The following is a 23,068-nucleotide window of genomic DNA, read 5'->3' as shown; positions in this document are numbered from 1 at the left end:
AGATTGTGTATTAGAAACTGCTTCATGCTGTGTTGAGTAAGCTTCGATATCTTTATCAGACCACCTTTAAATTAACCACTCACATTCTCACTGTGGTCCATCTAAAATTTGTAAGCTTTATGACATAAAATTATATTATATGCAGGATCCCACCTATTTCTTAATCTTTTTGGAATAAATGTTTTATAATATTTATCGATTGATTGTAATTTTTTGTATAAAAAAAGTTTTTTATTTATATTAAAAATATATTTTGTTAATGATATTATCTTATAATTTGTAAATAAATCTAGTAATAAAATAACTTTAATAGTTGGTGTCACTTTTTCGAAAATTCTGGTTTTTTCATCGTTAGCTTTGCGAACTTGTTCTATAGCACTTTTAAACATCTCTCTTCTCTGTTGTTTCAGTGTGTCGTCTCTTCTTCTTGTTTCACCAACGTTTGCATTTGTTATGTCAAACATCTCTTGACGAACATCATGCGAAAGAGCTTTACGAGTATGACCAACGTTTGCATTTGTTATGTCAAACATCTCACGCCTTACTTCATGAGGTATTGAACGTCTATGATATAAGTCAATAGCAACGTCATTTAAAGGAAATGTTTTGTTATTAATGTAATCATGAATTCTATCATAACTTATTGCACCATTATAGTCTTTAATGAAGTCAGCGAGTGCTTTTTTGTTTGTTGCGTAATGCTTTGCAACATCTATGTTAGCTTCTGTAAGATGTTGTTTTATTTCCGAGTGTTCTAACTTAGACAACTTCCGATACATCTTTAGTAGGAAATAAAAAAAATATTTTTGAAAAAATTAGATTAGATTTTTTTTAAGTTATTTTTCAAAATAATTTAATATTTTTATTATAATGAAACACATGCAAGATTGCAAGTTCTTTTCATACAATGCTCTCGCTAATGCCATCAAGAATGAGTTCAATGGTGCTTCAAACGTTAATGTTATCTTTAACAAGAAGTTTGTGAAAGAATCTAAGTTTGGTCAGTATGTCAGACCATTAGCTATCGTCATTGACCGCAAACGTTATACTTCACAAGAGTTAGCAGTAGTTTTGAAACAAAAGAGTTTCTTCGTGAATGTCAAAGATACTCATTATACTGTCATAAAGAACTCTAACATTGACTTCTTCAGTATTGCTATGAATCTTTCCGAACAGAAAGAATATAAGAAGGGTGAAACAAATGTGAAATATTATCCTTCATCTCTGAAGACAATAACGAACAAAGATGTCATACAAAAGTTCTTACCAAAGGTTGAAGAAGCTTCAATTGACATTGACGAAGGAAGTGAAATGGTTGAAGAAATAGACCCTGAAGCTATTTAAGCAAAAATATATTTTTGGTTAGTCTTCATATCGATATTTTACAACAATTCCCCAATGTATAAACTTTTCATACGCTTTTTCATAAGCTTTATATACCTTCAGAAATTTTGCATAATCTTTAGAAGCATTTAGATATTGTTTAAATGCTTTGTATGTTTTCAGAAATTTTGCATAATCTTTTACATGTTGTTCGTTCTCTTCTTCTGTCATGAGTTCCGAATATTCTAAATTCATGTTCTTTCATATGAGATAAAATTTTATAAAAAAAATAAAATTAGCTTAGATTTTCATTCTTCCTCTTTGAAGTTATCGAAATACTCTGTTATTTTTTCCTTCAGTAATGGTAAGTCTTCTTTGAATGTAAGTATTGTGCAACCTTTGATGTCATAGTGTGTTTGAGGAAGAGTATTTTTGACAATTTCCTTTATTTGCTCATTCGGTGTCATTGAAATCGGTAAGTTTTCACGATAGAACCAGTTTCTGTCAGATTTGTAAATCTTAGCAAGGTCATAAAAGCTTTTGTTGTTTCTTCTGACTAAATGCAACATAACCATATCTCTGTCTTCTTCATTTTCCATCTCTTCAGTATAAATCATATACTTATAGTTCTTTTCCTTTCCTTTTGGTACTGAACGTGGTATTCTTTTCTGAATGCTTTTGTCTTTTGATTCAAGCTTGTTTTCCATCTCTTCACGTTCTGCTTTATATAGTTCATCTAACATCATGAAAATATAACAAGCATAACGAGGTGAAGCCCACATTGCTACGGCATTTACTAAAAGTCTATGAACATAATATCCTCTCAAACCAGGAGCCAAATTTTTACGATTTTCGTACGGAATCTCTACCCTCGGTTTTCCGAGGGTAGCAAACATATGAGGAAATTCTTCTAAAAGTTCTTTTGTCTGTTGGTTTTCAAACCAATGATATGCTTGCTTTGTAGAACGAAGAGCGTTCAAAATACTTTGCATTTGGTACATATCGTCTTTGACCGAACGAATGAGACGTAACTGTTTGTTATACTGTATGTACTCGTATTCTTCATTTATTGCTTCATGGACTATAACTGTTGTTGTGTTCTCTGTTGTTGTCATTACTGTCTTTACATACAAAATAAAAAAATAAATAAAAATAAAATTAGCGTTATTTTTTCTGAGATAAACACTATTTCTTCACAACATTAAATTTTATCCTGTATGAAATGACTTTAAAAAGATTATTGACTGACTTCGAATACTATCTCATTGACGCACTGACAGACCCTCAAAACTGTGTTGAAAGTTCTTTAAGCTTTAAGATTGAAGGTACGACGCATTTTGTCTTCACTTACGTATTGAAAGAATATGACCGTTATCATAACGAAGTGAATCAAACACTAATAAAATTTGTAGATAAAAAATTGGTTAACAATGAATATTTTAAACGTGAAGACCCAAACACTGCTGGAGATGATGAAGAATACAGACAAGCTATTGAAAAAAATAACGCAAGATTAGATGCAATAGAAAAGAATTTTAATGAATGTCTTACAAACACGTATGAATATCTTATGCGGTGGGAAGCTAGATGGAAATAAATTTACGTCAAATATGCAATTTATAAAATCTTATGTCGACAGGCTACGTAGCACAGTGGTCTAAGGTGGTGTTATGGTGTTATGGAGGGGTCAGGGTCTGTGGTTCGAACCGCGACAGCGCCGTATTTTCTTATTTTCTTTGTTTGTCTTGTTTGTCGTGAATAAAAAGTGTCATAAAAGTGCTCTATTTTCCACGGGAATAAATAAAAAATTTACTTTATTTCTTCTTTATTTCTTCTTTATTTCTTTGTTCCCGTGGAAGAAGGGTTTTGCTGTTTTTTCTGTTTTTTCTCAGCCGAAATCAATGATTTTTTCATTTTTGGAATCCTTAGCGAATGAGGAATCTTTTCTCTCGTGGAAGCTTTGAACAAAAATATAATTTAGGTGAAGAGGTGAGATCTCACCTGTTTTTTCACCTGTTTTTTCACCCTCATGACTTTGTCATAACTTCTTCGTAAATGCTTTGTCATAACTTCTTCGTAAATGCCTTGTCATAACTTCTTCGTAAATGCCTTGTCAAGATTTCACCCTCATGACTTGTCATAACTTCTTCGTAAATGCTTTGTCATAACTTCTTCGTAAATGCCTTGTCATAACTTCTTCGTAAATGCCTTGTCAAGATTTCACCCTCATGACTTGTCATAACTTCTTCGTAAATGCTTTGTCATAACTTCTTCGTAAATGCCTTGTCATAACTTCTTCGTAAATGCCTTGTCAAGATTTCACCCTCATGACTTGTCATAACTTCTTCGTAAATGAGTGTGAATGACCAAAAATATAATTGAGGTGAAGAGGTGAGATCTCACCTGTTTTTTCACCTAATTTTTCACCTCTTTTTTCACAAGCGTTTTACATGAATTGTACGATGTATATTTGAAATCTTAAACAGTTTCGTAGCTTCTATTTCTTCGCTGAGGATATCAAAAGTTTTAACGATACCGAAAGTTTCTTTATACTTCTTCTTGACGTCAGACAGAAGGAAATCGTCAGCAGTTGGATAGTTTTTGTTCAGAAATTCTAACATGTCCATTTTATCTTCTGCTGGCTTTTCTGCTTCTTTCTTTAAGTCTGCATAGTCGTTTCTCATTCTTTCTATCTCTTTGACGGAGTAGTTATATTTCCTAATTGCCGCTTTACATTTAGAACATTGCGGGTTCATTTTTGCGTTATATTCTGAAACCTTACCTGCTAAAACAACTAAAGCGTCAATGGTTTTCTTTAACTCAAAAGCTGCTGGTCTTATTTGTTCGTTCCATACTTTGCCTCTTCTATCTTTATCTCTTATTTCCCAAACACATTTTGCAACTAATGAAACAAAATTATCGTAAGTCTTAAACTCCTCAGATTTATATATGTCAGAAATGTTTTTATAAACCATGTCGCAATCTTTGTCCATAACCTTATGGTTGCAATGAAAACCAAGGAATTCATAATTTACTTTACGTATGAACTTCTTTATTTCTACTGAATCAGTAACTTTAACTTCAATTTCGTCGAATTCAGGAATAGTTAGTTTTTGCTGTTGGATTTCAGGCAATTTGGGTAAATGGTCAATAATGTCCTGCATTTCATAAAGATATTCTTCATTTTCTTCATCCTGTGCGGTACAGTCTAAATTACTTGTTAAAAGTTCTTGCTTTATTCTTTGTATTTCTGTTTCGAAAGTAAATGAAGAAGGAATGAAGTTTTTCATCTCTACTAACATAGATGTTGGATTCATGACTAACGAGTTTGGTGCTGTTGTTTGAATTGTTGTTGTGCCGATTGTTGAAATCATATCTTTTATACAAAATAAAAAAATAAATAAAAATAAAACTAACTTTATTTTTTCTGTCTTAAGGAAATTCATGAAAATTCACGGGGTGAAAAATTAGGTGAAAAAACAGGTGAGATCTCACCTCTTCACCTCAATTATATTTTTGGTCTTTTGTGAAAACACACAAAATTCATGAGTTTTTGACGAAGTGCAAAAGTTCACTTCGTGTCATAATGCAAAAAAATAATGCTGAAAACACACAAAATTCATGAGTTTTTGACGAAGTGCAAAAGTTCACTTCGTGTCATAATGCAAAAAAATAATGCTGAAATCATGAAAATTCACGGGGTGAAAAAAGAGGTGAAAAAACAGGTGAGATCTCACCACTTCACCTAAATTATATTTTTGTCTGATTTACATCTAATGAAAAAGTTTAGAAGAATTTTCTTATTCTTTCTGACATATTTTTGTCTTTCCAGTACTCCCGCTCTAATGGTCCCAGATGTGTTGGCTTTGACTCTCTCAAGTTCTTAGATGGTATAACATCTTCAACACCTCCTTCATATCTTACTTTATAAGTGTCATCGTTTATGTTGTAGTCAAGTATTTCAATAACCACTCCTCGCTTTGCTTCGTCAATGGTTTCAGCAAGTTTGCCATTACTACTTTCAACTAATTTGTGACGAGGATAAAACGCAATAGAGTCGTCAGCAGCTTTTATAAGATATCCATTACCTTGCGTAGAGTCTACGATATAATAGTTTCTACTTAACCTTAAACGTTTCTTTGTCAACGGTTTGTCGTCAAGAACTACACGAACTTTTGTTCCAGGAATGAGGGTAAATTGTGTTGAATTTCTGATATTTTGTGTTTGGCTTCGTTTCTTTTGTATATACTTTTCTTCTTGTTGTTGTGTCATTGAATTTGGTGTATGTCCTGTTGTAGAATGTGTTGAGGAATTATATACTTCGAGAAAATGTTTCATTGTTTCTTCGGTAAAGTCTCGCTCTTGGTTTAAATCTCTGAGAGTCCTTATGAAGCGGTTTATGATGCCGAGTATGTTATGGTTATGGTCTTCAGTAGTGTAGTGAGTTATGTTATGCTTAATGAGAAAATCTGTGATTTCATTGCTGAGGTATGCACTGTCTTGGTCTGATGTTAAAGTACTTGGGCTATGTTCTGCTACAAACTTTTGTAAAACTCTTAACACTTCACGAGTTCCTTTATTTTTCATTGGATATGCATATGCTTTACGAGTGTTAACATTTATGAAGATGAGGAATGGTTTATGTCCTCCTTTTCTGCTTTGAATGAGAGTGTCAAATTGGTATGCGTCAGGAGTGTTGGAGTAAATTGGTAAAAAGTAGTCGTAAGGGTTTATTTTTGTTTGATGTACAACATTTTTGTCAAAGAACCTTTTCACTTCAGCTCTGTTAGTAAATCCCCAACTCTTTGCAGCTTCATTGAACTTCTTAAATGACCTCCATGGATGTTGTTCGAATACTTCTTTCAAGCTCATTTATGTAAAATAAAGATTTTATTCTAGGCTCAAGCGCGTTCATTGAACGCGGTACCATGCAAATACAGTCACAAATGGTGGCATGTAATCTGCACCCGAGCCTGTTGGATTTGTTGTGAAAGTATGGGCATGATTTCCTGCGGTTCCACAGAAAATACCTGCGCTTGAATCTACTGGGTCACTTGAAATATCATATCTATGCATTCCCTGTCTATCCGAACCTGCTGCAAGATTTGTATAACCTCTTTTTGTTATTGAATGTGAATGACTACCTGTTGTGTTTGTAGTTCCTGTATGAGTGTGCGGTGGAAGGTTTGCTTCAGTAATTTTCTTCGAACCTCCTGTTTGCTTTGAAGAGTTAGCACAGTATAAGAATTTGTCTACAATCTGCTGCCATGTACCAAACCTAAAACTGTTGCTGGATTTGTTGAGTTCATTGACGTATAAATAGAGCCTATAGGATATAATGTTTGAAGAATCTGAGTCTTTAATGTTTGAAGCTCTGTTTTGTCTGCTTTCTTGTCATATAAATCTTGAGCAGTGAATTTAATATTATGTTCATCCTTCATGACATAAACATCTTTACATCTAATTTTCTCATCGTCGTTATGTCGTCATCCGATGTTAAACCTTGTGGAAAGTTAGGAGGTTTACAATATAATACATCCCCACCAGTTTCTTCAACCGTTCCTTCAATACTTTCTATAGCAACAGTTGTAAAACTTGTATGTGTATGAGTCTTATTTGCTTTTTTATCTAACATTGCTGGTAGTTCATGTGTTTCAAAGTTTCTGACATGACCTTCGATATTCATACATTTGTTATTTAAGGAGTTTAGTGTATCTTTTACGCTTGTACTTGGATTCTCTAAAGGTGCACTTGAACCAAGGGTATAGTTCAATATTATGTCGTCTGCTCTAACAGTAGTGAAGGATTTATGTGTATGGTTCTTGTCAGCTTTACTGTCTAATGTAGCTTGAAGTTCATTTATATCGGAGATGTGTGTGTTTATGAGATTTCAAAACTTTGTTCATTGCTTCGAGTTCAACTTTGTCAGCTTTACTTTTAATAGCATCTTCAAACGTTATTTTTGACTTAACTCTCAAAGTAAATCTTGGTTCAACTAATACACCGTTAACATTGAAAGTAGAGGCATAAATTTCACCGGTATAACCAAATGCTTCTGGTGCTTTAGCTACATCATACTGTACAGTACAGCTTATGTCATAACCTTTAGCACGAATGTATATTTTCTTTTCATTAACATTTTTTGTCTTCGCTTCATCACTTCGTGTTAAATATCCATGGTAGTCCGTTATAATCTGTTCGTCTGAAGTTATATAATGAACATGGTTCTTGTCCGCTTTACTATTTAATGTAGCTTGAAGTTCATTTATATCGGAGATATTGTGTTTATGAGATTTCAAAACTTTGTTCATTGCGTCAAGTTCATTTTTATCTGTTTTACTATTTAATGTAGCTTGAAGTTCATTTATATCGGAGATATTGTGTTTATGTTCTTTATCTGCTTTTTCGGCTAATTTCTCTTCTATCTCATTATATTTCAAGTTCATGCCTACCACCCTCCCGAAGAAGTATTTTTCTTCAGCTCTTGAAGAACGTCCACTTCGCCATCTTTAGTGTCAATAATGAGACTTTGTGTTAAAACCTTTCCTGTCTTAATGGATGTTTGTAAAACTTCTTCTTCACGTGTTCGGGGTCATGGTCGTCATCATATCTTGTGAAATCAGAGATGTTGTCATACATTAAGCATATCTGTCTCAAAAGTTCTGCTATTTGAAACTGGAACGAAAGATATACAGAACTTTCATCATCTCCTAAAGTCAAGTCTGCTTTCTTAAGTATTTCTTGAATGTATGCAATGAGAACAGAGTACCTTGGAAAATATTCGAACAATATTTCATTAGCTGTTGGTTTTGGTGGTTCTTCTGGAGTTTCTGTTGTTTCAGTTCCTTCTGTAGGTTCTGTTGGAGTTTCTGCATCTCTTGACTTCAATGCTCTTGCTCTCAAAGACCTAAATGTTAGAGCACCGGGTTTTACAAAGGACTTTATAAATGCTTTAATAGTTCCTGGTAAGTTATTGTTAGCATTAAGTAAGTTCCTTATGCTTCCATCATGTACGTCCATAGCACTATGTAAAAAATCTATACTTTTCTTGTAGTCAGCAATAGACTGACTGTGATTTTTTAAAGATTTGTCAATACCTTTAAGCCAATCTTCATGCATGTCTGATACTGAGCCAAGAATATCATTTGCTTCCTTTAGTGTATTTTGTGCTTGTCGTAAAGTATCCAATCCCGTACGTGCATTGTTTGCTATACGTCTTACAGTATCTATTTGACTCCTTGTTTCTTGCATCCAACCAGATAAAGTTTTAATAGTATCCGAACCATTTGAAATGAAGTTCAAAGCATTTTTAACGTCATTTAAAACTTCTTCACCAAGTACCGCCCATATCTTTCCGATTTGGTATTGAAGAACTCCATATGAAGCAGCTGTTAAACCAGTATTTATAAGGTCCCATATCCATGATTTAGCAGTTTTTCCATCCTTTCCATCCTTTCCATCCAAACCGTTTTCGCCTTGAGGTCCTTGTATTCCTTGTATTCCTTGTGGTCCTTGTGGTCCTTGTGGTCCGGTGTCACCCTTCTCTCCTTTCAGTTCATCTTTATGTTCGTTATAATATTCTAATGTCATAAGGTGTACATCATTACTGCTACCAGCAACGCCGAGAATTTGTTTCTCATTCATGACTAAATTCTTTAAGCATTTAATGTTGTCGTCAAATCGAAAGCTCTTTAACAATTCAATGAGAACATTTAATACTTTCACTAATGAGGCATCTACTGTAGAATTTATATATTGCACCGTTCCATCATTTATAATAGGAACTTTGCTTGTTGTAATGAATGGGTCATAAGTGTTAAAAGTATCGAAATCAATGACTTTTTTAGTTTTTCCATCGTCAATGACTAAATCATTGCCTTCAATGGTTAAAGTTGAGTTTTCGTTTACTAGTTCATGTGCTCTTCTTGCTTCATTTGTTTCATACGCATATGCAGCAATAGTCATATTTTAATGAGAATAAAATGTTGTTCTATTTGCAAAGTACAGACCCAAACGAATACGGGACAGTAAAGCTACAAACAAACTTAGGTCTTCAGAATGAAGCGCTTGCTTTCAGAGTTGTTGACTTTAATACTATCGCAACTTTTGTCATAACAGATGAAACAGATTTCATAGAGTTTGAAATAGATGACAAAAGAAGTTTTATAACATTTCCTAACAGAGCAGAGTATAGAATAGATAAAATTGCTGGAGTCATAGGTACTCTCATAAATGAAGAAACTATTGACAACATAGATGTCGAACTCTCTTCTGAGGGAACATTGAAGTTCAGTAGCAAGAAAGAGTTCAAGATAACACGAATGAGTCATAGAGTACAACTTCTTTTGGGTGCATACCATATGACATTTCCTTTGAAAAGTGTTGACAAAACGATTGAGATGAAATCTGTTCCATACGTATGTTATGGTAATTGTTTATACATTGAGTCAAAAATAGCTAATGTCACAGGCATTTCAGGAGTTAATAGTAAAGGTTCAGTAGAATATAAATCTTTCTGTTATGCAGTCAATTCAATGTTCATTCCAAACGTTCCTGTCATAGCAACTCATTTAGGTAAATGGGTTCGCATTAGTCCTCATAATTTGAAAGACATGCAATTCAGACTTGTTGACTTTCAAGGAGAGCCTGTAGAACTGAAGGCACCAGTGCGAATGACTGTTGAAGTTGACTTTTTAGAAAATATTAAATGCAACAGCTTACAAGAGAACTCAGAGCTAAAAATATAAAGTATGAATGTTATGTATTAGGTCATGAACTTTGGTTGTTGCTGTTTGATGAAACAAATGAGTTAGTTATGTCAGTCAAGAGAACAGAAAAAGGCGTCAAAGGCGCCGAGCGCAAAGCGCTATATTGTGTTAGTGAAAACTGCACCAAGTCAATAAGATTAGGTTTGCATTATGAAGATGAGTTCGATACTGTTGAAGAAGTTTTGGATAGATATTACAAATTGCTTTAATTTACTAAAACATATTTCAAGCAAAGCTTATAGTAAGTAGATAGTTTTGTATACTCGTTCGAATATTTATACTTAAACTCAACTCCTGGAGTACCTGGTGTTTCAATGATGCGGATGTTACCTATTTTCATGAATGGTGGCGTTTGACCACAGCATTCGATTTCAGGGTCGAGATAGTCAATGACACATTGTTTCCCTGTTATTCGTGATATAACATTTTCAAGGTCCTCCTTTGTTAGAATTATTTGGTTCTTGCTTATAAGATTTGTCAAAAGCTTCTTATCGTCTTTGAGTAAAATTGTTTGGTATAACTGAAGAAGGTAATGGTCTACGTTATCTGAAGGATTTGTTTGAACATTTGTGTAAGGGTTGTCGTTGGCTTCTCTTGAAAGAATTTGGTCAGTGGTGGATACTCTAACTTAACATCTGATGTAGCGTTAGCGTTTGAAGCTGAGTTTAAATTCACGGATTTCAGTTCTGGTTCTTTTTCTTTCAAACACTCTGAACTATAGTTCTTTATGACAATATTGTTTGTCGTTCGTGAGTCAACATTTGATGTTGGTTCAATTGGAACATTAACGGCACCAGCTAAGATGGATTTGCTTCTCATTTCATATAGAATAAAAACCTTTTATATGTATGAAATGAACAATATACTCGACAAGGGTTTGAATGTAAAGCTAACGAATGAAAATATTGTTGAATTCACTGAGACAGGAGCTGTGTATAAAGATGTAGAACTACTGAACAAAAGAGCTAAGGGAAGAAGCAGGAATATGAACAAAGGGTGGAAGCCTATAAAAATTTATGTCAATGATGGCTCAGGAGGTTCAAACATAAAGTATGCAGAAAGTTATAGAGTTTATGCTCTCAAAGGTGAAAAGCCTTCATTTAAGAACAGCTATTCTAACGCATATCCTCAAAAGCTAACGGATGGGGAAGTGGATGATATGAATGACAGCAAAAATATTAACAGAAATGGCGACAGAGATGCATGGAATTTGTTTACCATCAGTCAATTGAAGGTTAAACTTTAAAACAATGTTGGTCGTTCCCATGGAATATTTTTGACTTTAATGGTATTAGTCATGATATGAATCTCAAGGTATGAACGAGGAGAGATGAGAGACTTATATGCTTCCCAAATTTCTTCAAAAGGTAATGTTATACCTGACTGTTTCCAAATGAGTTCAATGTCATAGCGTGAGAAACCTTGAAAGATAACGAAGTCAGTTATGAGACGTTTTATGTTTAAAGCAAGGAAAACGCCATGTTTGCATAAGTATTGCTACAGTTAAGTGATAATGTCTGACTTTAGTAATGATGTTAGCTAATGGTGAGTCTGGTTTTGACACTAAACCTTTTCCGGCGAAGTCGTCGCAAACTAACAAAGTATTTGAAGGATATTTTTTGAAGGGGTATTTTGAAAGTTTTGACAGAATGTAGTTTGTAAGTCGTTTCATATCGTAAACTCCTGAGTACTGACGTAAGTGGTGTTTGTCAATAATTCTTTCCATCTCCTCAGAAGTCTTTTGCATTCCTGACTGTAATAAATTCACGATGGCATAATATTTCCTCTTACGTCGAATGTAACGTTGAAGAAATTCAATGAGTTCGCTATCTGGAACTTTAACGACAGAGGCTTGAACTTTTGACATAAACGTTTTCGCTGTTGAGTCCATAGAGTCTGAAGTTGCTGATATAATGATTTGGTCATAATATGAGTCGTTTCCTAAACGTTCTGTTATGAGTATATGACGAATGAGGTTAAATGTCTTACCTGAACCCATCTTTCCACAATAGAAATAAACGCCATTTGAACAGAACTCATAGTCCTTACTGAAAGGAAGAATGAGAGAAGAGTTAAGTTTGTCTGTAGTTTCATTCATGTCTTCATCTACGTCATGTATTAAATGCTTCATTTTATCTCCATTAAAAATGCAAGTCAGAAATATTCAGAACATAGCACCGAGTCTAACTGACAAGAGTATAAAGATATACTATGAACACGTTATGATGAAACCAACCAAAATTCAAGAAAGTCAGTATACTTATGAATATCCAAGACACTGGGTAGAGTATGTAGGAGGTGAGAAAGCTATTGAAATCAGACAGGTTCGAAGTATTCCAGCAGGAAGAACAATATTATTGAAGAACTTTAATGTTTTGAGATATAATGATGAAACAAAGAAGCAAGATAGTTTCCTGTTGCTGTGTATGTGAACTTAGATACAGGAGATGACATGAAAGTTTTTAATACAAAGCTTCAAACGGTAGTGAGAGAACAACTGACTGCGGAAGGGCATCCATTACCTTCAGAAGTTACCATAGCATATAATTTTGAAACAAACTCAATAGATTTTAAAGTCATCTCTGCAAAGAAGTCAGGTTTTACATTTAATGAAGGCAGATGTATATTCGAATGAAAACTTCAAAGCTATTGCATGGTTAGATAATGACGATTGCTTTAAGAAAATCTTTAAATTCAGTGACTCAAAGATGTCAATAGATGACCTTCGTGGAATGTTACCATCGACGTTTACAGTTGAAGGTTCAGCAGGATTGCTTACAAGATTGTCAATTGGTGGTATTTGGTCTCGTGAAAAACATTGTTATAAAATCCAGTATAAGTGAATTTGCTGAAGAATCTATATTATGTCTTTCAAACTACATGTATTCGCCACCGAAGCATTATAGTATAACAAACTTTGTCAGTAAGTTTAACATAAGACTTGTCGAACCTTCTTCAATGAAAGATGTTGTGCTACCTAAAGATGGAAAGGATGGACTCATTATTGAGATGATTTTAATTGCATATTAAATGAGCTTGTTCTTGAAGGTCATTCATGATGAAATAACTGTTGTAGAAGATGTTAGCAATTGTTCAGATATTTTATTGAGAATAGATGAGATAAGAAAGAAGTTTATGAATGAGAATGTTTATGTTTCATTGACTTTCTCCAGTAACGAGAACTTTTATGAGATAATATTGAAGAGAGATGATTTTAATATGGGGTAAATGGTAGCTTGGGCAGCTTTAGGCGCAATGGGAACAAAAGCATTAGCATTTGGAGCAAAAGCACTTGGAGCTTATGACGCAGTAAATAAAATGAGTGGAGGAAGGGTTTCAAAAGACATTAGATGCAAATAAAGGAAAGATTGGAGGCTGGGTTGCAAAGAAGTTAAGATTAAATAAAATGGGGCTCATAAATAAAGCATCCAATTTGGTTGCGACTGAGTCAGAAAATGCTTTAGGAAAGGACGATGAGTTTGCAAAAACACGCAAAAGACTTTAATGACCAGATGAAAGGTGAAACAATGCATTTAAATAGAGTCGATGGAACTAAAGAAATGTTTCTTCTCCACCAGTAGTTCTTCCGTATGGTCCCTATGGAATGTATGGAAACCCTTATGAACGACCATTTGACCCATTGACTGGTGGAAGTAACTGGTATCATTACGGACGAAGAAGAAAGACAGTCAAGTTGGAGACAGACGTGAAGAAAGCAACTAAAAAGAAACCAAGGAAGAGAGTTATAAAGCAATGAATTCAACAGGGTGAAAAAAGAGGTGAAAAAAGAGGTGAGATCTCACCACTTCACCTAAATTTATTTTTGTGCTATGTTTTCATACATGTGAGGGTGGTGAGATCATTTATTTTTAAGTTTATTTTTTATTTTATTTTTATTTTATTTTTATATAAATGACGAAAACTATTGAGATAACAAACTACAACGGTCATGAGTTCAAGAATTTGTTCTTCGTTCCTCGTGAAAATACATTCTATCAGATACGAGGGAGAAAGGGTAAAGTTAGTTTGAGCGTTTATGAAGGAATGAAGAATGGAAAGTTTATACAAGCATACGATACAAACGGTAAACGTGTTTCATTAGCTTTGTCAAAACTTACTAACATTTATTTTGACAGTGACTTTGACCTATATGAAGAAGAAAGTGAGTCAGAAGATTATGAGTTGTTATGTGAAGCACAGCAATGGGAGGAGTTGCAATACTTTTGTAAGTGAGAACGTTTATTTTTTACAGTAGTGAGGTGAAGTGGTTGGCGGCTTTGTAAATATTTAAGGTTAAGTTAGTGTTGTCGTTTGTGTTGTAAAATATACGTTAACGGTTTTGTAAAGTGTCAAAACCGTTAAGTGGTGTACGGAGGAGCGCAGTGCCACCGTACACGACTTAGCCATACTAACTAAGTTGTCCAGAAGATTTAATTGAATTTATCTCTGAGCCGGGAAAACTAGTTTTTTTATATGCACCTTTCGAAGCGAAGGCCCTTGGTCACCAAATTTCTACGTTTCACATCGATTCAACGTATAAACTTCTAAGGGCTAACATTCCATTATATGCACTCACAGGAAAAACAGAACATACTATTGTTTTTCCTTTTTTTGTATTTCTTTATTTCTCCTGACACAAGCGAAAATATTCAATATTGTGTTTGTCGTTATTTTCAATATATTAATAGAGAACCCGAGATGATAAGTATGGACTGCGCCCCACAAATAGCCGAGGCAATTGAGCGAGGTATTCCAAACTGTCATATTCTTTGGTGTGGCGTGCATGTCCTTCGCGCCATATTAAGAAAAGCGGATAAGTTTAAATCACGAGACAATTTTGAAGAATTTTATAATCTAATGAAATTATTAGTATTCGATACTAAAGAAGAATCTCCGAGGAAGAACAGAACCAAGAAGAAGAAAATCCTAGAGAGGAACCAGCTCAATCTCACTTACTTCAAGCAGAAGAAATTGAAGAAGAGGAAACAATATGAAGAAGAATTCATCGAAAATGAATTTCAACCTTCTCAAATCTTTTTACACGAGAATCTTCTGATGATCCAAACGATTCTGAATTTATTCCAGAAGAAGAAACGTTTGAAACAAGTGAAGAAGTTCCAGAGCACCTCACTCAAGAAGAAGCTGCAGACCTAGATGCAGTTTATGATCGAATTCTTGAAATTCTTTCCACTGAACCGAAAGCCAAAAGTACTTCGATAGGCAATGGAGGCATCATTTAGATCGTTGGAATAAGCGCTATCGCAACGGAGGTGACGCGACTAATAACGTCAGTGAGTCACATTTCAAAGTTCTCAAGCATTCTTATTTCCCAGAGAGAAGGAATATTCGATTAGACGATTTTGTTGTTGAATTATACACAACGGTTGTTCCAGCATTATTGATTAAATTTAAAGTTCAATTAATCAATAGTGATAAAGTTGTTCGTATATTACGAAAAGCTAATGACCATGAACAAATATTGGATAACAAAAAAGTCGAATGTTTGAAAATGCTTGAAGCAATATATTCAAGTTTGCAACAAGGATCAATAGATTCAAATCTTGTTTATTGTACTTTAAAGGTACTTTTAAAAAAGAAACAATTAATGTAAAAGATTCAAATAATTTTTTATTATTATTTTATTAATTTTTTAAAATAAGGTTAATAAAAAAGTGACACCGGATAGTTTGTCCCACACTCATTGTTTCCATACCTGTTCAATGCTTTTATGAATGCTATTCTCTTGAAACAGTCAATATTAAATTAGATCAACTAACATTAATCTCCAATGAATCATTCTTCAACTGTTATTCATTGAAATCTATTTCATTCCCAATTTCATTACAAAAAATTGAATCTTATGCATTTGCAAATTGCGCCAATTTAACAGAACTAACATTTCAGAATGCACTCATTCAACTCAATGAAGGATGTTTTATTAATTGCACATCATTGAAAAAGATTAATTTACCAAATAGTCTTGAAATGATCGAAAAGAATTCATTTTCTAATTGTTATGAATTGCAAGAAATTCTCATTGAATCAAATTGTTCAATCACCGGAGATGTTTTTGAGAATTGCAGCAAATTAGAAAAAATTGGTATTAATTCACAAAATTATGATATATTACAAATCGTATCTTTCCATAACACAGTTAAATCAATCACACTTAATTTATCCGTCATCAAATATCCATCACTTTCATCATTCAATCATCTTGAAACCATTAACATCTTTTCTCATGAAAATGATTCACTTATCAATGAAAATTTCATCACATCATCCAATGTGAGCATTTCTATCTTTGGAAACATCAAACGAATTTCAGATAAATCATTTTCTAACAGTTATATTAACACATTCTTGTACTGTGGCGATCGATCAGTTGAAGGTAAATTCCTTTCCAAAGATCGTGTGAAAATTGTTAATGTTTCCGAATACTATCCTCACAAGAACATTGGTGGTCTTCCTGCTCATAAAACATCTGAATGTCCAAACTTTCCTAAAAAGCCATATGTTAGACTTACCACATTTCAAATCATTCTGATTTCTTTATCGGTTGTTATTCTTATTTCCATATGCATTACAATTCTTATCAAAATTCAAAGATGTCGTAAATCTCAAAAGAACATCGAAAGCAAATTAATGTTAGAAAGACTTGTTAATGCTGAATTCGGATGATTTTGTATTATAAACTATATATTCAGTCAAACAGACAGATTTTGAACAATTGAGGTTCAAGTGCATAGTTTTAACAAGTTTTGAACAGCTTTGAATCTAGTCAAACTTAGATTTGCAACGGTAACGAGTTACTGATAATGATTTATGCAAAAAAAATTCTGTTTTCATGCAAGTAAGTCGGTGGAAGAAGGAATAGAATTGACTAGAAAAAGCAAAAAGATGCATATCAAAAACCATAAATGATCAAAACATTCATAATTTCATATGAGAGCAATTAAAAAGTACTCAAAAAATAATGGAAAAATCATATACATTTTATAAATAAATAAAAACAGTATTTTATTATAGATTAGCAGCTGATTCCGAGAGCAGTTCTTCTTCGTCCTTGGGCATCTTTGGTTGTGGACTTACCAACTTCATAATTCCCAAGATAACAATTGCAATAACAATGAATCCACACAACAAAGAAATAGATACTGGTTTGCTTCTAAACTGTCTAGAAACATTTGGAACTAAAACAGGACACTTATCAAATCCAACAATTTCAGCTCCGCCGAATGAATTATGTGGATAATTATTAATTACGTAAATTTTGACTTTGTTGTCAAACAGCAATTGTTCATCAAATTTATATTTACCACAGTAACTCAACACATCCAATTTGGATGCTCCTTTGAATGCTTCAACATGAATCTTGTTAACTAAAGGAGGAATCCTTAATTTCTCAATTGAAGTGTCTTTGAAAGGAGAAACTTTAATTGTTTTGAGGGTTTCCGGCAACAAAATTATTTCCAAATTCGAACAACCACTAAACAAATTATCATTAATTGTATCTACATTTGTATTAGATATATTTATCTCTACAAGTCTCTGGCAATTACTGAAACATGATTCATTTATAACTGTTAATTTATTTGGTAAAGAAACTTTAGATAAACTTGGACATTTCATGAATGTTCCATTTCCTAATGAATGTAGATTAGTTTTATATAAATCTAATGATGAAATCTTCGTACTTGAAAATGCTCTTGAATGTATAATTTCAAGTGAATTTGGAAATTCAATACTTGTAAAGCTACAATCAGAAAAAGTGCCAACTCCAATTGATTTCAAATTTGGCGGCAATTTTATATTTGTTAACAAAGCGTTTGAAGAAAATGAGTAATTGTCAATATGTAATAAACTAACGCATGATGACATATCAACTGATGTTAGTTTTGCACAGTTCTGGAATACTCCAATTCCCATTTTTTGGACATTTTTAGGCAAATTTATTTCTGTCAAAGAAGTCAATTCAAAAGCAGAATCATTTATAAAATTCACTGTTTCAGGAAGTTTTATATCAGAAAGAGAGCTGCACTTTGAGAAAGCCAAACTACCAATAGTTGATAGTTTAGTTGAATACAAATTTACCTGTTGGAGTTGTTCGCATCCCATGAAACAAGAACTAGAAATAATTTCCAAAGTTTTGCCAAATAAAATTAATTTCAAATTCAAACATTGTAAAAACGCGGATTCTTCAACAGAAGTTATTGGAATATCTTGAAGATTTAGATCACTCAAACTCTGACAGAAAGCAAAACAGAAGTCATCCAGTTTAGTTATTGTTTTTGGAAGAGAAATAGTTGATAATTTGATGCATTTTCTGAAGAAATGTTTTGGAAGAATTGAAATTTTTGTTTGTGAAATATCTGCTGAAAGTAAAGACTGGCAACCAAAGAAAACCCCATCATTGATATTAGTAACAGTACTAGGAAGTACAATGCTAATAACAGATGTCTTTGCAAAGGCAGAATTGTTGATTTCTTTCAAATTTTCAGTGAAAGAAACATTTGTTAGTTTTTCGCAGCTTTTGAAGGTTTCGTCATGGATTGATTCGATTTTAGAGTGTGATAAATCAACAGTTAAAAGGTTTGGACATGAATAAAATGATCTAATTCCAATTGTTGAAACTGATTCTGGTAAAATTAAATTTACAATGGAAGTTTCTGAAAATGCTTCTTCGTGGATAGAAACTAAGGTTGATGGTAATGATAACTGTCGTAATTCAGTGCATTTACTGAATGTTTGCTTGTAAATTTCCTTAATTGTTAAATTTGACAGATTTATGTTGTTTATGTTTGAAGCTGAGTAAAAAGCTAATTCTCCAATGTATGAAATGTTCTCTGGGAACTCAATAGAAAGGATTCCTGAATGAGAAAAAGCAAAATTTTCTATTCTTGTAATTGTTTTTGGTAAAAAGACAAATTTGAGCTGATCAGTATGCTTAAATATGCCTTCTGGTAGGGAATCGATAGCTGATTGTGAAAAATCGATTGATTTTAGTTGTTTCATGTAAGAAAACGTGTATTTTCCAACAGATTTAAAGCGAATATTGCCGTTAAACAGTATGATATTTGTGTGAGCGAAGCAATAGTCACCAAAAGTATCAATTGTTGGAGGCAACTTTAGATTTGCAAGAGAACTGCAACCATAAAAAGCATAAATTGGTAAGGATGTTAATTTTGATTCTGATAAATCTGCAACGCTAAGACTAGTACAGTTCACAAAAGAGTATTCTCCGATTTCACTGAGAGAAGTACTTGTTTTAAGATGACTGATGCGAGCATTTGAAAAAGCATATGGATAAATATGTGTAATTTTGTATTGTTTGCCATCTATTTTTACAGTATCAGGGATTTCGACTTTTCCATTACTTTTTGTGCATGAAGTAGTAGAATTTGGTTGCCCAATATAAAACTCTGATTCATCTACTATAGATCCTGTTAATTCAGCTTCGCCTACAATGATTGTATTAGTCGCAAAAAGAATATTAACTATCATCTTTATAAAAAAAAATTTACAAATATTCTAATAAACCTTTATATAAAAAATAATTCTATAAAATAATAAATAATAAAATAATTTTCCAAAAAGTCAAAACCTCCAAATTTTCATTCAATTTTTTTTGAATGGAAAGAAAAAAATTTTGATTTTGGATTTATTTTGTGAATTTCTTCCATAAGTTAACAGCTTGTGGCTTGTATTCTTCTTCTTCGAGCCAATACATGAACTGGTTCAACAAAAATGTTGGATTTTGTTTTAATTCTTTGATTAATTGAGCTTTTGTTGAAATATCCTTTGATTTAAGAACAGAAGCAATTGCAAGGTGTTTCTGAGGTATCTTGTTATTGTTAGGTGCGGTGTAATTGTTGATCATTGTCATACTCATTCCTTTATGTAACTGTTTAATTTCTTCAAAAACGTCACCTTTCAAGAAACCTTGAGCGAAATACATGTATTTGTTTTCTTGTACTTCGCAAGGAGTAGCAGGGATATTCCATTTACCAACTTGTGCAGCCATTGATGCATCGATTTCGCTGTTTTTGTATTCACCTTCTGTCTTGCAAACAACTCTATCAGACAAGGGATCGTAATAAGGAGTTTGTTGGTTAGTTTTAACTAAGAAAAGAGGAGAACCAACTAACATCAGCCATTGTGGAGCGATTTGTGATGGATTCTGTAATCTGTTCCTTCCATCACTACTTACATTATCTATGTAGACAACGTATTTCGGTGGACTTTCAATGAGTTGTGAATTTCCTGGTAAAAATGATTTTGTTCCATCAAGTAAAACATATTCATTTCCTTTTACTTGATGAGCTACGTGGTCTGGATATCCACAGAGAATTGCCTGGCGTAGTTTGTTCGCTTGTTTAGAGTCTGTTGGCTCCAAACTCGTGATGCAAATGTCAATTTTATTTTTGACAAGTAATTTTTTGAGTTGGAATCTGATATTTTGTATTTCTTCCATGGCTTTCGGTCTGAGATTGTTATCCAAACAGAACTTCTGACGCTCTTCAGGTTGTTCGTATTGCCATGCACAAAACATCTTCATGGCATACAATATATCTGAATTGTCTGCATCAACATCTAAAGCATTGTCACTTTTTTCATTTGAATTACTTTCAAATGGTTCTCTTACAGAAAGAACTCCGACAATTACAGCTGCGTAATCCAAGAGACCGTTTGCTTTTGCCATGATCAAGATCTTAGAGAGTCTTGGATCCAATGGATAACCAACCATTATTCTTCCTAACTGTGTGATTTTGCGAGGAGTTTCTGTTTCAATTGCTCCGAGATGTTGCAAAATCAGTTCACTCTGTTTGATGTTTTCTTCGTTGATTTGAGTGGGAAATGGAAACTTAGAAATGTCGTTTAATCCCATTGACTTGAGAAGTAGAACTACTTCTGTAATTGGTCGCTTTAATATCTCTGGAGGAGAGTATTTCTCGAAAGCGTTGTGTTTGTAGGCTTGTGAATAGAGTCTGAAGCAATAGCCAGGTGATGTTCTGCCTGCTCTTCCTTTCCTCTGCTTCGCAGAAGCCTTGGAAATGTATTGGACTTTTGCGTTGACGTTTTGTTTGGAGAAATCATAGACTCTGACTTTCTCGAGACCTGAATCAACAACATATCTTACTCCTGGAATTGTAAGAGATGTTTCTGCAACGTTTGTTGAGAAAATGATGACTCTCTTGTCTTTTGGTGGATCTTTGAAGACTTTTTCTTGTTCGTATGGATCGAGCAATGAATACAAAGGTAATACTAACATTGGCTTGCGACTTGTAACAGGTGGAAGGTTTCCATACATCATGTCTTCAAAGTTTTCGATTGGTTTGAGTTTTCTGTGTCTCTTTCCACTGTCATCAATAAAGATTTCATTCTCATCGTCTTCGTCAACGTTCTCTTCTGTTTCTTGCTTTTGTTCTTTTGGTTTTTCGGTCTCTGGTTTGGAGGAAGTTCCCTTTGTCACTTTTTGTTCGTCCTTTGGTTTATCTTTGTTTGACTTTGAAGGATCTACTGTTGGTAATGATCTGAAATAGCCAACAAGTTCGTTGATATCGCTTTTTCCTGGAACGAAAACTAAGATTGAACCATCAGGAAGTGTTTCATGGAGATGATCAACCAAATTCTTGATACATTTGTTAACGTTTTCAGGAGCAGGTGTATCTTTAGGATATTGGTCTGTAACAGGATACATTCTACCTGGAACTTTGATTTCTTTAGGTGGAACTTCAAATAATTTTTCGTTCTTAGTGAAATCTTCTGACCTTAATGTAGCAGACATAATAATCAGCTTAAGAGGCTCAATGGATGAATCCTTCTCTGATCTTTCTCTTCTTGTCTTTACAATCTTGGATAATAATCCAATTAAAACATCTGTGTTAACTGTTCTTTCGTGAGCTTCATCAATAATTACTACTGAGTATGAGGACAAGAATAAATCTGATTCTAACTCCTTTAACAATACACCATCTGTCACAAATTTAATTGTTGTTGCATCTGTGAGTAAATGTTGGTCACGAATCTGGAAACCGACTTCTGCACCATGTCTGAAGCCCATTTCGTAGGCAACACGCTTAGACATGTTAATTGCAGCAACTCTTCTCGGTTCTGTGACAACAATCTTTCCTTTCGCACGGAAGGTGCCGTATCCTGCTTCGTAAAGGAATTGTGGGACTTGTGTGGTCTTACCTGAACCTGTATCACCTTGAATAATAATTATATCATTTTCACGTATTGATTCGAGGATTTCTGTTTCTTGGCCTATGATAGGAAGCTTCTTTCTAACTTCTATGACGTCTTGTGGACGATCAAGATGGACTGTTTCTTGTTTTCCATCACGAATTGTAATTTTGCTTGGCATATCGCGTTTCTCGAGTTCTGGTCTTGATGGTGGTATAAGTGGCTTGAAAACTGCGGCTTGCTTTTGCTGAATCTTCTCTGTTGTAACTGGTTCTTCGCGATTTGGAATTTCTTCTTCGGATTTTTGAATTGGAACAAATGCTGGCATTGCTGCAATTCTGTCGGCCTTTTCTTTCTTCTTCTTTTCGATTTTTTCGATAATTTCTTTGTCGTAAGGTAAATTCAATTCTCTTAGATGTAATGCTTCCTTGTAAAGCTGATTTTCTGTCTTTTTTACACCAATGCTGGATGATGTAGCCATAATCTCCTTTGTTTGTTTGGATACGGCGTTTTGTTTGAAATTTGCAATAACTTCACCGACTCTTGCACGTTTTTCTTGTAAAAGTCTTATCTTCTCTTTCTTTATTTTTGCTTTTTCACTGCTATTTGATGCAGATTTGATTTTTCGTTCTTGATTTCGTTGTTTTCTGAGCTGATGCTTATTTAATTTCTGTTCTTGTTGCTCTTTTGGACCAGCCTCAGGATCAATGACAATATCATCGCCTTCTCCAAGTTCTTTCTTGAGTTCTTCACTGATAATATTGCTCATTTATTCTGATTTGGTACAAAAA

The 23,068-nt window shown here is 33.6% G+C and overlaps 12 protein-coding genes and 2 pseudogenes across 14 annotated transcripts, besides 3 other annotated features; 6 read left to right on the top strand and 8 right to left on the bottom strand.

Annotated features, from left to right (window-relative positions):
- Positions 1-14,487: part of a mobile genetic element that runs on past the window's edge.
- On the bottom strand, positions 102-779 carry TVAGG3_0169570 (uncharacterized protein; the record flags this gene model as incomplete). Its single annotated transcript, XM_051225266.1, has 1 exon — positions 102-779. One exon carries the CDS (start codon positions 777-779, stop codon positions 102-104), a length of 678 nt encoding a protein of 225 aa, XP_051110252.1.
- Positions 871-1,344, top strand: TVAGG3_0169560 (uncharacterized protein; the record flags this gene model as incomplete). Its single annotated transcript, XM_051225265.1, has 1 exon — positions 871-1,344. The coding sequence occupies one exon, from the start codon at positions 871-873 to the stop codon at positions 1,342-1,344; it is 474 nt and encodes a 157-aa protein (XP_051110251.1).
- Positions 1,833-2,438, bottom strand: TVAGG3_0169550 (KilA, N-terminal/APSES-type HTH, DNA-binding family; the record flags this gene model as incomplete). Its single annotated transcript, XM_051225264.1, has 1 exon — positions 1,833-2,438. A coding segment is annotated over one exon (606 nt), but the record flags the coding sequence as incomplete, so codon positions are not given.
- TVAGG3_0169540 (uncharacterized protein) lies at positions 2,546-2,920 on the top strand (the record flags this gene model as incomplete). The annotated part of the gene is made up of 1 exon (XM_051225263.1): positions 2,546-2,920. One exon carries the CDS (start codon positions 2,546-2,548, stop codon positions 2,918-2,920), a length of 375 nt encoding a protein of 124 aa, XP_051110249.1.
- Positions 3,759-4,697, bottom strand: TVAGG3_0169530 (organellar and viral DNA polymerase type B; the record flags this gene model as incomplete). Its single annotated transcript, XM_051225262.1, has 1 exon — positions 3,759-4,697. The coding sequence occupies one exon, from the start codon at positions 4,695-4,697 to the stop codon at positions 3,759-3,761; it is 939 nt and encodes a 312-aa protein (XP_051110248.1).
- On the bottom strand, positions 5,882-6,195 carry TVAGG3_0169520 (uncharacterized protein; the record flags this gene model as incomplete). The annotated part of the gene is made up of 1 exon (XM_051225261.1): positions 5,882-6,195. A coding segment is annotated over one exon (314 nt), but the record flags the coding sequence as incomplete, so codon positions are not given.
- On the bottom strand, positions 6,465-7,229 carry TVAGG3_0169510 (annotated as a pseudogene). The gene has a single exon. A coding segment is annotated over exon 1 (765 nt).
- TVAGG3_0169500 (organellar and viral DNA polymerase type B) lies at positions 8,017-9,288 on the bottom strand (the record flags this gene model as incomplete). The annotated part of the gene is made up of 1 exon (XM_051225260.1): positions 8,017-9,288. A coding segment is annotated over one exon (1,272 nt), but the record flags the coding sequence as incomplete, so codon positions are not given.
- TVAGG3_0169490 (uncharacterized protein) lies at positions 9,858-10,070 on the top strand (the record flags this gene model as incomplete). Its single annotated transcript, XM_051225259.1, has 1 exon — positions 9,858-10,070. The coding sequence occupies one exon, from the start codon at positions 9,858-9,860 to the stop codon at positions 10,068-10,070; it is 213 nt and encodes a 70-aa protein (XP_051110245.1).
- On the top strand, positions 12,725-12,832 carry TVAGG3_0169480 (uncharacterized protein; the record flags this gene model as incomplete). The annotated part of the gene is made up of 1 exon (XM_051225258.1): positions 12,725-12,832. A coding segment is annotated over one exon (108 nt), but the record flags the coding sequence as incomplete, so codon positions are not given.
- Positions 13,824-14,487: a terminal%2Cinverted (terminal inverted repeat of Maverick-1B transposon ID:TVAGG3_0169470).
- Positions 14,488-14,505: 18 nt separating this feature from the next.
- Positions 14,506-15,791: a mobile genetic element.
- TVAGG3_0169460 lies at positions 14,507-15,702 on the top strand (annotated as a pseudogene). The gene has a single exon. A coding segment is annotated over exon 1 (1,196 nt).
- Positions 15,792-16,076: 285 nt separating the features above from the next.
- Positions 16,077-16,772, top strand: TVAGG3_0169440 (regulation of response to stimulus; the record flags this gene model as incomplete). The annotated part of the gene is made up of 1 exon (XM_001580125.1): positions 16,077-16,772. The coding sequence occupies one exon, from the start codon at positions 16,077-16,079 to the stop codon at positions 16,770-16,772; it is 696 nt and encodes a 231-aa protein (XP_001580175.1).
- Positions 16,773-17,114: 342 nt separating this feature from the next.
- TVAGG3_0169430 (regulation of response to stimulus) lies at positions 17,115-19,595 on the bottom strand (the record flags this gene model as incomplete). The annotated part of the gene is made up of 1 exon (XM_001580124.2): positions 17,115-19,595. The coding sequence occupies one exon, from the start codon at positions 19,593-19,595 to the stop codon at positions 17,115-17,117; it is 2,481 nt and encodes an 826-aa protein (XP_001580174.2).
- A 157-nt stretch (positions 19,596-19,752) lies between these two features.
- Positions 19,753-23,046, bottom strand: TVAGG3_0169420 (ATP-dependent RNA helicase family; the record flags this gene model as incomplete). Its single annotated transcript, XM_001580123.1, has 1 exon — positions 19,753-23,046. The coding sequence occupies one exon, from the start codon at positions 23,044-23,046 to the stop codon at positions 19,753-19,755; it is 3,294 nt and encodes a 1,097-aa protein (XP_001580173.1).
- Positions 23,047-23,068: the final 22 nt, after the last annotated feature.

The sequence above is a fragment of the Trichomonas vaginalis genome, chromosome IV (genome assembly GCF_026262505.1).
Source record: "Trichomonas vaginalis G3 chromosome IV, whole genome shotgun sequence".
Lineage (NCBI taxonomy): Eukaryota > Parabasalia > Trichomonadida > Trichomonadidae > Trichomonas > Trichomonas vaginalis.
Note: the sequence above shows the minus strand (reverse complement) of the source record. Positions and strands in the feature narration are given on the sequence as shown.